The sequence below is a fragment of the Perognathus longimembris genome, chromosome 3 (genome assembly GCF_023159225.1).
Source record: "Perognathus longimembris pacificus isolate PPM17 chromosome 3, ASM2315922v1, whole genome shotgun sequence".
Lineage (NCBI taxonomy): Eukaryota > Metazoa > Chordata > Mammalia > Rodentia > Heteromyidae > Perognathus > Perognathus longimembris.
This window is the reverse complement of record NC_063163.1, coordinates 84,933,504-84,946,885: the sequence shown is the minus strand read 5'-3', so window position 1 is coordinate 84,946,885 and position 13,382 is coordinate 84,933,504. Positions and strand designations below refer to the sequence as shown.

The 13,382-nt window shown below is 53.1% G+C and overlaps 1 protein-coding gene across 2 annotated transcripts in view; it reads left to right on the top strand.

The window, feature by feature from the left end:
* Tpcn1 (two pore segment channel 1) overlaps positions 1 to 13,382 on the top strand; it is a 42,833-nt gene that overhangs the window by 3,286 nt on the left and 26,165 nt on the right. For both annotated transcript variants that reach the window (XM_048342900.1, XM_048342902.1), the window contains exon 2: positions 154 to 389. In XM_048342900.1, the coding sequence (XP_048198857.1) occupies positions 278 to 389 (112 nt within the window). In that variant the 5' untranslated portion in view covers positions 154 to 277. The remainder of the gene's footprint in view (positions 1 to 153; positions 390 to 13,382) is intronic.

Here is a 13,382-nt window from a genome sequence, read left to right as displayed (position 1 = left end):
TGATTCACATGCCGTAAGCTCCGTGGTCTAGAAGAGCATGTATAATTCAGTGGTTGTGCAGCCATCGTGGCTACCTAATTCCAGAACATCATCATCAGTCATGGTCATATTTTAATAATAATCCTTTCTTCTTTTTTTAATCCCCAACCTTAGAAGATGCTACTGATGGAGGCGGTTGTGAAGAGCACCTCTGGGCTAGTGGCTTTGAAAGGGAGCTCACCCCAGCGACTGTCTCGAGCCCTGGACGACGCCTCCTGAGGAGGCGGGCAGAGAGGACATGGCCTCGAATCTGGACGATGATGTGCCCCTCATCCTGACCTTGGATGAGGGTGGTGGTGCCCCGCTGGCTCCCTCCAACGGCCTGGGCCCAGAGGAACTGCCAAGCACAAGTAAGTGGGTGTGTGGCTGAGGGGAGTGAGTGGGAGGTGAGATGGGCTTTGGTCTGCTGGGAGAAGCCAAGACTCTCATCTGACCCCAAGTTGTGACTCATGCCCCGTTGTTAGGAGACCATGGGCATCTAGTGCCATCCCCCAGCCTCATATGTCTGGGGTCTGTCCTTCCCTCCTGGAGCCCTGTTTCCTCTCCTTATGTAAATCACCTTGGCCTTGGTGGAGGGACGCTGGCAAACCTGTTTCTTGGCTGGCTTCCTTGTCATAGTCCTTGTTAAAAAAAGAATCAGACTTCACCAACGACCCCTCCCCCCAACCCCTCCCAGTATGAAGCTGCTGGTAGGGAAGCAGCGCCCTGCCAGGCCAGGGCAGGGGCAAGCGCTTCTCCTGCCCATTGATTTTTGGGTTTGAGGCTTTGCTTTGTCTTCCTGGGAACTGAGGCCTAGCACAAAGCCAACCCATGAGAGATGGCGAGCTGCTGCAAATGTTTTCCGTTTTAAGTGTGTTTCTGGCAGAAGGCATGGTCTTAAAACCCTTCCTGGGCCTCATCCCGAAGCCATTTGCTCAGGCCGTGGGCTCTGGAGAGGCTTAAAATAACTAGCCCATTCTGATGGTCCTGAGACTGGCTACCCAGGCTCCTTGGCCAGTTCCCAGGGAGCTGCCCAGAGCTGCCCATCTGCTCCCAAGGGCAGACGTGGGGAGCAGGGGGCGAGCCTGGCTCCACTGGCTCTTTTGTCCAGAGAAAACACAGAAGTGAGCAGGATGTGAAGAGCAGTGTTCCTTTCATCTTGGGGGTGAGGCCGTGGAGGGGGGGGGGTTGGCTCCCCATGAACAGGAGCTGTCTTTGCTTAGGGCAGCTGAGCTAGGTGAGGTCCAGGCCGATCAGAACAGAAGCTGGGCTTTTCCCTAAGCCTCACTCAGTGCTGAGAAAGCAGAGACTCTGACTTCCTGCTGTACCTTATTTCCCTCCTGGATTCCCTTGCAAGGGAGACAATATTGTTCCTATTTTAGAGGGAGAAACTATGGGTCAGAGAGGTTAAGTAACTTTAACAAGGCCACACAGCCAGCAAGTTGATTGAGCACAGATTGGAAGTCAGGCCTGTCTGGCTTCCAAGTTTCTGCCCTCTTCCTCCTCCCTTTTTTTTTCCTTCTCCCTCTCCTTTTCCTCCTCCCTTTTTCTTCACAAGCTCTTAATAAACATGGGTGTAAGCTCTTAGCATTTGTTATTTTTTATTTGTATCTTTTTTTTTGGCAGTCTGGGGACCATTTGTATATCACAGTGTCTAATCTCAAAATAGAGTTATTGTTATTATCTGTGGTTTACAGAGGAAGAAAGCCTCAGAAGCTAGAGGTTGTGTGGCTGACCCACAGTCACTCAGCTCACCACCAGTGAGGCCTCTGCTTGTCCCTCCCACCCCACCATGGACAGGGGCAGGGAGGGAAGGGAGTGGGGTTCAACAGGGCACAGCACCCGCCTCAGAGGAGGAGCTTTCCTGTGCAGGGAGGAAGAGAGGGCAGAAGAGAAGTCATGGTCACTGGCTTACTGCTTTTCCTTTCTTTTTTTTTTTTCTTTTTTTGCCAGTCCTGGGGCTTGAACTCAGGGCTTGAGCACTGTCCCTGAAGCTTCTTTTTGTTCAAGGCTAGCACTCTACCACTTGAGCCACAGTGCCATTTCTGGCTTTTTTCTGTGTATGTGGTACTGAGGGATTGAACCCAGGGCTTCATGCATGCTATGCAAACATTCTTATTGCTTTTCTTAAGAACAAAGACATGCATCCCTCAGCACCAAGGACTGAGCTTGCTGCTCAGTGCCTCAGTTTCCTATCAGGCTCCTACGAGGTCATTTTGCTACAAGCTCTGAGAACCAGTGGGTTCTTGCTAATCTACCAACCCTGGCTAGGAAACCCAGCAGGGCACCTGCACTGCCTCTGCCAGGCCCTGTTGTTCTGATGGCTTTGGCGCTGACCTTCTGCCTGCTATCTGGGCAGATATTTTGAAACAAATACGTGCCAAGGTGGTCACACCTGGAACCACAGGTCTCAGGAGGCAGAGTCAGAGGCAGGAGGATGTGGAGCTGCAGGCCGTTCTGTGCCACATGGAAAGACCCTGTTTTGAAAACAAACAAACAAACAACAAAGAACAAATACCACCACCAACAGTCCAGCCTGGTCATTCCCCTGCCCCTATCCCTAAGGATGTAGGACAAGCTCTCGCCAGCCAACCGTGTTTCCCACCATCTTGTCTGACTGGTCCTGCTTCCTGCCTAGCTAGCCTACGGTCCCAGCTCCAGCTTTCCATCCAGCTTACCTCTGGGCATTCTGCCCCACTCTGCCTTGCTGGAAAGTCAGTTCCTGTTTGATCACCTCCTGTTCTGTCTGCAATCCTGCTGGTGGTGCCATCTCTTTTGAACTTCCCAGAAACTTTCATGTAGTAATTAACCTGTTTAACCATCTGACCTCCTGCTGGGCCCCCAGGTTCATTCATATCTGTGTCTTATAGCTCAGTGCTTGCCAGTGTCTTGTTGCTACTCAGCAGGGTTAAAATAAACCCAGCTATGTTTCTGAGGCCTAGATTCTTGGGAGTGGCTGTCTAAAGGTGCTGATCAGATAAGGGTAGTATCCCTTTCTCCCTCTGCTTCCACAGTTGTGCTTTGAATCCCATCTCAGCTGGGTGCCAGTGGCTCATGACTGTAATCCTAGCTACTCAGGAGGCTAAGATCTGAGGAACACAGTTTGAAGCCATCCTAGGCAGAAGAGTCTGTGAGACTCTTATCTCCAGTTAACTACCAAAAAGGGTGAAGTAGAGCTGTGGCTCAAGTGGTAGAGCACTAGCCCCGAGTGAAATAGCTAAGGAACAGTGCCCAGGCCCTGAGTTCAAGCCCCAATGCCGGTACAAGAAAGAATCCCATCTCTCTGGATATAACTCATTATCCTGGGAACCAGCACCAGGGACCCTCCTAGCCTATGGCTGCTCTGTGTCCTCTGAGCACTAAGGGTTTGGCAGAATGTGGACAGAGGCAGTCAGTGAGTTAGTGGTGACATGGCCTTGAGGCATTGGGGGTGGGGGCGAGTCCTGAAGGCCCATGGGTCTTGGGAATACAGTAGCTGCCAGGCCTGCCCTTCTCTCTACCAGCTCGTCTTGTCTCAGTCTCCTCAGGCTGCCATAACCAAGCACCATGGGCCAGGGGCTTGGGCTGCAGCAGCCAATGGTGACATCCCAGTTCCGGATGTTGCAAGTCTGAGGTCAAGGTCAACAGTATGCATTCTTTGGAAACCTCTCTCCTTGGCTTACAGACAGCCACCTTCTGGCTGTGTCTTTAGCTTGGTCTGACACAAGTCCTCATGGGATAGGGCCCACCCACGGGACCTTTCCCCCCACCACCCCTTTAAAGACCCTGTCTCCAGTATATTCTGAGGGTCTTGGGTTAGGACATAGAAGTGTTGAGGGCACACATTTCACCCCATAACACTCCTCAGGTTTTCTCAGATACACATCTCCAGGAACAGGGCTGTGCCACCTGTGCCCGTAGCCCCGGGCCTCAGCCTTGTCCTTCTAGGAAACTGGAAGGTCTGGATTCTTTGCCATATATGAGTAAGGATGGATTTTATCCAAAACTCAAGCATCTCTGGCTGTAAGAATGGCTGCTAGAATGCCAATGAGTGAGTCACGCACAAGGTGTCAGGCTGATGAAGGAGGTGGGTGGGAGCAGAGGTGTTTAAAACCTGGAAAACAGTCGTGGGTTGGTGTTGGACAGGGCAAGTTAGCAAGGCCCCCGCTTTTGAAGGACATGTCAGGCAGTGGTACAGATCACACTGGAATGCTGGGGGGAGGGAGGGAACCCCACAAGGGTTTTCTGGGGTAATCTGGTTACTGTGTGCATCTTGTGAACCAGGAGGAGTTTGGGGACACGGGAGGTGGCTGAGCTTGGAGCAAGGCACTGGGTCCTCCAAGTGACAATCTGTGCAGGGCCAGGCCTACAGTGACAGAGCAGAGCGCCCCTCCCTCCTTCCCCTCAGTGCCTGGCACCCCGCTGGGAGCCACCTAGGGTGCGTTGTGGTGCCCGCAGTGTGGACAGCTGCTGTCCCTGGCCCCCCTTTCTGTCTTCATGTAGCATGGTAGGCTGGCACTGGGCTCCATTAGGGTGGCTGAGTGGAGCTGGCAGGGATCGGCCAGGCTGCTAGCCAAGGACTTCCCATTGCAGAAGTCTGACCCCAGTTTAACCAGGCACCCCAGGGTACTTATCAGAGCAGAGACCACCCAAAGAATTTGTGTAGCTCTTGTTGCTTGTGCTGTCCTGGGTGGCGGAACGGCTGAACATGAGGGTTCTGAAGACAGTTCTAACTGAGGGCAGACCTTGGCTTCTCCTGGCCTCAGCCTTGGCCTCCTCCTCCCAGCAGGATGATAATCAGATCAAGATATGGCTCCAAGTCAGATCGCTGCCCAGACTTACTAAGATCTTACGTGATTCTTTGGCTCCCAGCAGGCTAGTCAGAGACAGCATTATGATGGCTGGAGACTGAACTACTGTGTTGGAATGTTTGTGATGGGCAGGCATCCTGCATCCCTCGGTGCCTCTGTCCCAGCCCCACAGGGCCACCACGTGTGGCAGCTAGAGACTGGGCAGTAATCAGATTTCCATGGCTTCCCACGGAGCCCGGACACTTGGTTCTGCTAGCCTCAGTCCCCTGGCTTTCTAAGTGACTCCACCAGGCAGGATCCTGGGTTGTATCCGGCTTGCCTGGTGGTGGGAGTCTTGTATGGAGACTTACAGCCCTTCCTATCCTGTGGGGGGATCCTGTCTATTGTCTCAGCCCCTCCCCCCCAAGGCAATGCTATCTCTCCCTCAGCACACAGAAACTGAAGTGTCTCAGTGGCAGTGTTGGCAGCTGGGTGCAGCTGTGCCTGCTGCCTAACTCTGACCCTCCAAGGAGGGAACCTGGAGGCCTGGGCTGCCTCCCAGCTGTGCATAGCGGGGAAGAAACCTAGGCCCATCATCCTGGGCATCAACCCAGGAGGCCCAGGGGCTCTATGGGAGTCCCAGGGCAGCTTTCTGTTCTGTCACTTGAGTAAATCCCTTGGTTTGTCATTTCCTGGCTGGAGCCCTTTCCTCCCTGGGGGGTGGGGGGGGGGAAGGAAGGGTGCTTGGTGACCACACAGCCTGGAGCTGTTGGGCGCCTGCTTAGTATATCTGTCTCACTTGGCTCCCAGCAGGCATCGGAAGTTGCTGCCATCAGGATCCTCTTACAGGGAAGGAATGAGGCTCCCAGAGGTCCTGAGGCCAGTTTGTCAGCATTTGAACCCCGGTCTCTTATGTAATTAGGGTTGCCTGTTGTGGGGTGGAGCAAGGAAATGTGGCTGAAGGTGGGAAGTGACAGATTACATCCTGGGACAGGAAGGGCAAAGGATGTACTTGGGAGTCCAGCACAGGGACGCCTGAGAAGGCCAGGCTAGGGTTCTGGGGGACTGTCCCCTAAGCTGGCTCAAAGTGGCAAATGACTCCAGTCGGGACTTACTGGGAGGATATCCTAGACTGAGCTACATCTCTGAATTGGGGCTGTCAGTACTTGTGTTGTCTCTTGCACTGGGAACCCTGAAAGAATGTGGCTCTTAGGTTAGAACATAGTGGTGTACTTCTGTAATCCCAGCACTCAGGAGATGTTAAGACAAGAAGATTGTGGGGCAGCCTGGACTGCATAGTTTATTTTGAGACAGCACCCTGTTTCAAAATAAAACAGAACAAAAACCTACTATTATGCTGGGTGCTGGTGGCTCACACCTGTAATCCTAGCTACTCAAGAGGCTGAGATCTGAGGATCATGGTTCAAAGCCAGCCCAGGCAGGAAAGTCTGTGAGACTCTTACCTCCAGTAAACCACCAGAAAACTTGAAGTGGCACTATGGCTCAAGTGGTAGAGCACTAGCCTTGAGCTGAAGAAAGAGCTCAGGGACAGTGCCCAGGCCCAGAGTTCAAGCCCCATGACCGACAAAACAAAAACCAAAACCACCATTGGTTCTTCACTGTGAGGCTATGGTTCAGAGGAAGGGTGAAGTCTGAGGGCTGGGCCACACAGCATGCTGGGGACTGGGCCTTATTCGGGGGCAGCAGCCACTGACTTGTGGTCATGGAGGATCACAGGCTGGTCCCACATTCCCAGCTTTTCAAACAGAAGCACATGGCTTCTGTTTTGTAAACTGACACAGCTAACTCCTGTGTCTTCAGCATAGCAGCCTGGTCGCTGGCTGCTTCCTTTCATCTCAGACACTGGACACACTAGTTCTGTCTTTGCTTTCTATTCAAAATGCAAGCCCTATAAAGGGCTGTGAGGTCATCTCCACTGGAGTGGTCACCTCCACCAGACCCACCTGGACCTCAGTCCTCCTGTTGATGCTTCCTGCGCAGGCAGATGTGTTCCACCATGCCCAGCTTGCATTAGTGGAGATAGCATTTTGCTAACTTTGCCCAGCTGACTTTAGACCTTGATCCTTCCTATCACCATCTCCTCATAGCTTGGATTACAGTCTCAAGCAACTGTGCTCTGCCCTTTTCTTTCTTTTTAAAATCAGCTCCTTCTTATCCTCTGAGAAGCTAGTTTTTCAGAGGGCCAGCACATGTTTTTGTGGGCTAAAGTGGAAGACTGTAGCTGGCTGGTGGTGGGCAGGGCTTAGTTGGGGTTGGGGTGGGGTAGGTGGGGCAAGCCTCACCCATCCTCTCCCCTGGCCTCCACCTCTGGGGCCATGCCAAGTGGTGGAGAATCCTGAAGTACTTTACAGAGGAGGTCCCCATCATTCTGCAAGTGGTGTCTGAAAATTCACTTGGCTGCCTTCCAAGAAGGGTGGGATGAGTGAGGTAGACCCTGGGGTATGGTGGTACCTATTTTGTTTGTTTGGGAGAGGGTGTAATTACCCACATAGAGGCACAGTGCATGGTCTCAGCATTGGCAACATAGCGCCACCCCCCCAATCCCCCCCCCCCCCCCCCCCCGCACACCTGCCTGGTTTCTGCAGCCTGGAGATGGAAGTCCCTAGAGGGCTGTCTGGGGGACCAGAGACCGAATGGGATTAGATGTCCCAAGCAGAGAGGAACATATGGCTACAGATCAGGATGGGCATATACCTGCCTGTGGGGGGCTGGAAGAGGAAAGGGACAGACTAGGGGCAGATTCAGGGACAGATTAGGTCGGGCTGCGAGTAAGAGCTGGTGCCCTGAGATCAGGCCAGCTGAGTTGGTAGACTGCCAGATCTCAGATATGTGGCAGAACTCTGTAAGCTTTGCCTTCCTCATTCATAACATGACCATTCCGGGGTTTAAACATGACAACATGCCTCAAATAATTAGCACCGTGCTTGGCTTTCATCAGGCCGGGCCATTCTTCTTTGGGTCAGGGACAGGGATCCGAGTGGGGAGACTCATCTTAGGCAGGCATTCGGCCTGTTAAGTGGGCCAGGGGAGCTACTGAAGGAAGTGTGTGTGTGTGTGTGTGTGTGTGTGTGTGTGTCAAAGCCACTTCGTTAAGCATGGCTTCCCAGGTTAGCAAACCTGGGCTAGCTCCCCCTGAATAGGAAGGGACCCCTTTTCTCTCCAAGATGGGAGGTGGCTGGAGAGGGAGGTGGGGCCTCGTTGTAGTCTTACTCTCTGGAATTGGCTCCTGACCATCCCTGAAGCCTCCCAGGCAAGAGTGTGTCCTGACACACAAACACCCCCCACCCCAGGCTACCTGGAAGCCCAGGCGCTTCTGGACTCACAGGGCTGTCTCTGGCTCCCTCATTTTGGATGTCACCCAAGCAGGATCAAGGGGCCATTACAGAGGAGTACAGGATGATGATGCTTGCCTGAGCGCAGCCACCCCCGCCTCTGCTTCTTAATCCCACTGTGCCCAGCCCCTGCGTGAGAAGAAACGTCCAAATCCAGGCCAGCCTTTGATTAGCAAGCCTGGCTCCTGCTGCTCTGTCCAGTAGACAAAGTCCTGCTTTGCCCTATGCATCCACCCCATCCCCAGGTCTCCAACCTAACCCTGGTGGGCGAGATTACAAATTACAAAAAGATCTCACCCTCCATGTAGTTTAGCTATAGAAGTGAGAGTGGAAAGCAGCCGCACTAGCATGTGGCTTCGGTTTACATTCACTGGGATTTGACTCAGCCTCATATGTGCCAGGCTGGTGCTCTACCACTTGAGCCACAGCTCTGTTTCCAGCCTTTTCCTGGCTAATTGGAGATAAAGAGTCTGGCGGACTTTCCTGCCTGGGATGATTTCAAACCTTGATCTTAACAGCTCAGCCTCCTGTATTCAGGAGGATGACAGGCGTGAGCCACTGGCACCCAGCCCCAAATTACTTTCTCTGCTGCCCACCCAGGAAGGCTGTCTCTGATTCATAGCAATCCTGCTTTGTTGCTCTGCAGCCACAGAGCGGAGTCCTGTTCTCCCCTGTTCTCCCAGAGCCTTTCTCAACCATAAGCATTGTGACTGTTCACACCCCCACCCCCCTGCTCCCTGTTCTCCATGCACTGAGGCCACTCACACCCCAGCTCCTTGCTTTGCATTATGATAGATTCCTAAAGCTTGTAAGAAAATGGAATTTTGGTGAATTAGGTCATTGACAATATGGGCTGGAGGGCTGAGTTGGCAAAGAATGCTTCCATAGTATGAATAACAGCTGGAGTCAGGTTGGTGAATCACAGTCGTCTATCAGGGCTGGGCATGTGGGTCTGTTTTTTTTTTTTTTTCTGGTATAAAGGATGGACAGGTGGACAGGCAGGAAGGTAGAGTGACAGCCTAGTATGATCCTTGGGTATTAGTTGCTGGGCTGTTGTTTTGCACAGTGGTACTTTTGCTTGCACATGTCCGCTGGGCATTTAATAATAGTCATGAAGGGACATCTCTATGAGATGTGAGTCACCAGAAACGCCCAGTGTCCCGGATGACTGTGTGTGTCACAGCTTAGCCAGCCCTGGGAGCCATCTGGGGTAACGACAAGATCCCTGTACATGTGATCAGCCCAGAAATAGCCCATACAGGGCACGGCCCTGCTTCCCCCGGAGCTGCCTGTTTGTCAGACATGAAAGCTCAGCTTCCAGCCCTGTCATTGCTGTGCCAGCCTGGGGTACTTAGCCCCCCACTGTCTCTCACATCTGACCTCCCCACCACCACGGCCATTTACACTCAGCCATCTCTCTTTTTAGAATCCATCTTTTCAGTAGATCATGGGTTCATGTCATGCTATTTTCTTATTCTGTAGCTCTTGCTGGAAATCATTTGAGGCAGAGCAACTGGGCTCGGTGTTGGCTAATGGCTTGGAGATGCTCCAGGCTGCCGGATGCATTGGCTGGCACTGGAAGGGTGATCGTCGGCAGGCATGTTGTCTTCTCTCTCTGACTCTCATGGGTCTCCTCTTCTTGCGGCTCGGCTGTTCCACTTGGCTGGCCCGCCTCGGTGCTTGCAATCACAGCGATTATGCACAGGCTGGAGCCAGTCTGCCAGCCTCGCCAGGGCTCAGGTTTTATTAGAACCAAAGTCCATCAGGCCTCTAGGCCAGTTGGCCCATTTCCTCCTATTGCATATTATTGCATATTGCTTTTTATTTTCCTTTTTTTATTTCTATTTCCTCTTGGAGATCAGGCCCTGTCCCAGAATGTCTAGGGGCTAAGACACCTAAGTGAGGTGGTGGGGAGAATTCCTAGGCTGTAGGATTGAATGTCTTGGGGAGTAATGAGATCCACTGATGCTCTTGACTTTTGAATGTTTCTAAGTTGCGTGATCTACCGAGGAAGGGAATTGCAGCATGGAATAAAGCGCCAAGTTGGTTTCTTCCTGAGCCTGGGTTTCTTCATCTGTAAAATGGGGACAAGAATTTCTTCAGTCCAGAGACTGACTGATCACATAGGGAATTTTGATAGTTTTTATATCATAGGCTGATCTCCATAAATGGAAACTATAAGTAACAAAGTATCAATCAAGCAAATCTACCAGAAGGACTTGTGTCCTTTCTCTCTCTTATTGAGAGGATTCTGATTTCCTCTTGGGGAATATGAGCTGCTTCCTGTATCCTGCCTCTTTGAAGCATCTTGTAGCAACCCACAGCCATCATCTCCCTTGGCGCCCCCCCCCCCCCCATGCACTTCAGGGAGAATTAAAGTCAAGTACTTCTCAGTCTGCATAATCTTGAACCACTTCTTGGTCTCCATTGTGTTTTTCTCATGCTTTGCTGTTCTGTTTTTGTTGTTGTTGATTTTTGTTGCTTTTGTGACAGGATCTCTTTATATAGCCCAGGCTGGCCTGGAACTCCAAGTCTTCCTGCCTCCAGCTCTGAGTGCCGGGATTATAGGCCTGTGCCACCCACCACACCCAGCCACTGTTGTATATTTTTTTTCATGTTGTCTCTTTTGGGCTTCCTTTCCTATTGGACGGAGAATGAAAAAAGGACTCAGTCCAGTGCCTGGCCACTGAGCTACCCAGGGTTTATCCCTCACCAAGGAGCTGGTGCCTGGCAACCACCTGGCTCTTAGCACTGCTCATCTGGAGCAGCAACAGACCCAGCTGCTGGGCTATGGCCAGTGTTCATGGAAGCTGGGTCCAGCTGGCCCTCATGGTGAATGACCGTGGGGGCCACTCAGTAGGGACTAGAGCGGACCTTCAGGCTGCAGCCTGTGCGCAGGCTGAGTCTCAAGCCAGATCTGTCTTCTGTGCACGGGTTGTGTACTCCTTGTGTGGGGGCTCGGAGTACACCAGCACACGCACAGAACACCCTGCGTCCCACTGGCACTTGAGCAGCCCTGTCCTGCCCGGTGTGGTTCACAATTAGCATTTCTGATGCTTCCAAGCAAAGGTAGGACAGATGTTTGCACAGGTGTTGTGGGGGGTTTGCATGTGTACATGCGTGTGTGTGTGTGTGTGTGTGTATGTGTGTGTGTGTGAAGCCTGGGATTGAGAAACGTTTGTGGCAGTATCTCAAGCACTGTGCCCATGGCCAATGCCCAGTCAGTACTGGAGCACAAGCGAGCAGAGCCCCTGGAGGTCTCCGTGTAATGGCAATGGCACAGCCTGTGGCAGGGAGGTGGATGGCGCATTCTAGGTGGGTCTGGACAGCCATGGGCTGAAGAAGGTCATGCTGTATCCTGCCTTGCCTGGAACTCCTGGGGACGCCAGCAGACTCTGGGCGGGAAGGGGACAGCAGCTCTCCACCCTGGAAACAGTGGGTTTGGGAGAAGAGCACAGTAGGTGTTGACTAAGCACTTAAGTTGAGCCGTATGTTGAGCTGTAGAAGGCCCTGTAGCCATTGGGGTGGGTGCCGTGTGTGGCACCACAGCCCTTATAGATAGTGACATTAGTTTGCTTCATGCCTATGCTTCGCTCTGCCCTGCCACCCTGTTTCCTCCAGGCATCATCATTGCTCTCCACTCTCAGGCCCTTTCCCTGCCGCTTAAGTGCTGCTCAGGTGTCGCAAAGTTGTGTCCTGATGCCCCTCAGCCGGGGTTCCTTCTAGAACAGCGCATGACCCATGGTGGCCACCCTGCTATGCCTTCCGTTCCTCCTGGGGGCACAAATAAGCCTTTGGCAGGATAGGTTTTGGGCTCCTGCCAGCCATTCAGCTGGGTTGGCTCTGTGCCAGTTCTGTCCTTTCTGGAGGTCGTCGGCATCTTTGCCAGGCTCTGCCGGGTTCAGAGCCTTCTCTGACGTGTGTTGGTATGTGGGCCCACCCTCCACACCTTCTCACAGCCAATGACCAGAAAGAAGATGATGCCCAGGGAGGGGAGCACGCCTTCTGTCTTTTCTAGGCATGGTGGCTGTGCCCCTTCATCTTGGGGCTGGGGCCCACTACACTGCCTCTGTTTATCCTGCCAAGCTCATGAGTGTTGCGCCTTATTTTCCCATGGAGCGCGGCTCTCTGTGACAACTGGCACGCGGTTGGCAATGGCTCGTTGTCATTCTGCTGGGCACCGTTTCCGGAGGGCTTCGTGCTTGGTCGGTATTCACATTTGTTCCTGTGAGGCCCGGAGCATAGCTGGCACCAGCCCTGGTTTATGGGTGAAGAAACCGAAGCTTTGGGGAGTAAGCTCCTGAATGCCGGGAGGAAAGGGGCATGGTAGGGTGAACAGGGGTGGGGTGGGGTGGGGTGAGGTGGGGGTGTGTGTGTTCCAAGCTGCATTTTTATTTCTGTGGCAGAGGATATGCGCGTGTGTGGTATGCATTTAAGAATGTGTGGAACTGTAAGAAAGCGAGATCAAAAGGAGGGAGGAAAGAGATGGGGTCAGCTCCTCACTTTGAAGCCCAGAACTCTGCATTCTGCCACATTGCTTCTTGCTCCCAGGGGTTGCCCACGTACCCTATGTCCAGACCACCCTCTCTAGCTCCACCCTCTCTAGCTGGGATCATGCCTACAGTGGCTTTCCAGCCTTGGCTCCTGCTGGGTCTGCTGGGTGGCAGTGGCACCCGCTCCCCTCCCCTCCCCGCTCTCCCTCCTCCCTCTCCTCGCTGGTACGGCTTTATTGCCGGCATATGGAAACTGCTTCTATTTATCCTGCAGCACCAGGATGCTGCTACACGCTGTGCTCCAGCGAACGGAAAGCTGGGGTTCCCTGCAGGCTCGTTTCTGAGGCTGCATGCAAAGCAGCCAGCTGTTTACAGCGAGCGGCTGGGCCTGTTACATCAGCGCGGTGGTGGCGTGGCCATCTGTGCAAACAGGTCACCCTGGGCTGGCTGTGTCCTCTGGGTGGAGCTTCTCCAGACTGTGCTGTTGTGACACCATTGCCTGTGGGCCCACAGGCTTTCTTACTGTTCTTCACTCCTGCGTCCTTCAGGGATTCCCGTCCACGGACCTGGGCCTGGGGCCAGTGCTCAGGAAGGGAATTCAGGACTGGAGGCTCCATGAATCTTGAGTGGCGCAGGTCAGCCGACCTGCCTGCCCTTTGCCCAAGGCAACAGAAACACAACACACTTCGTCTCCCCCTGGGGAACTTTCCTCGGAGCTCTCTTCCTGCTTGCCAAGAATGTTCCTGGTC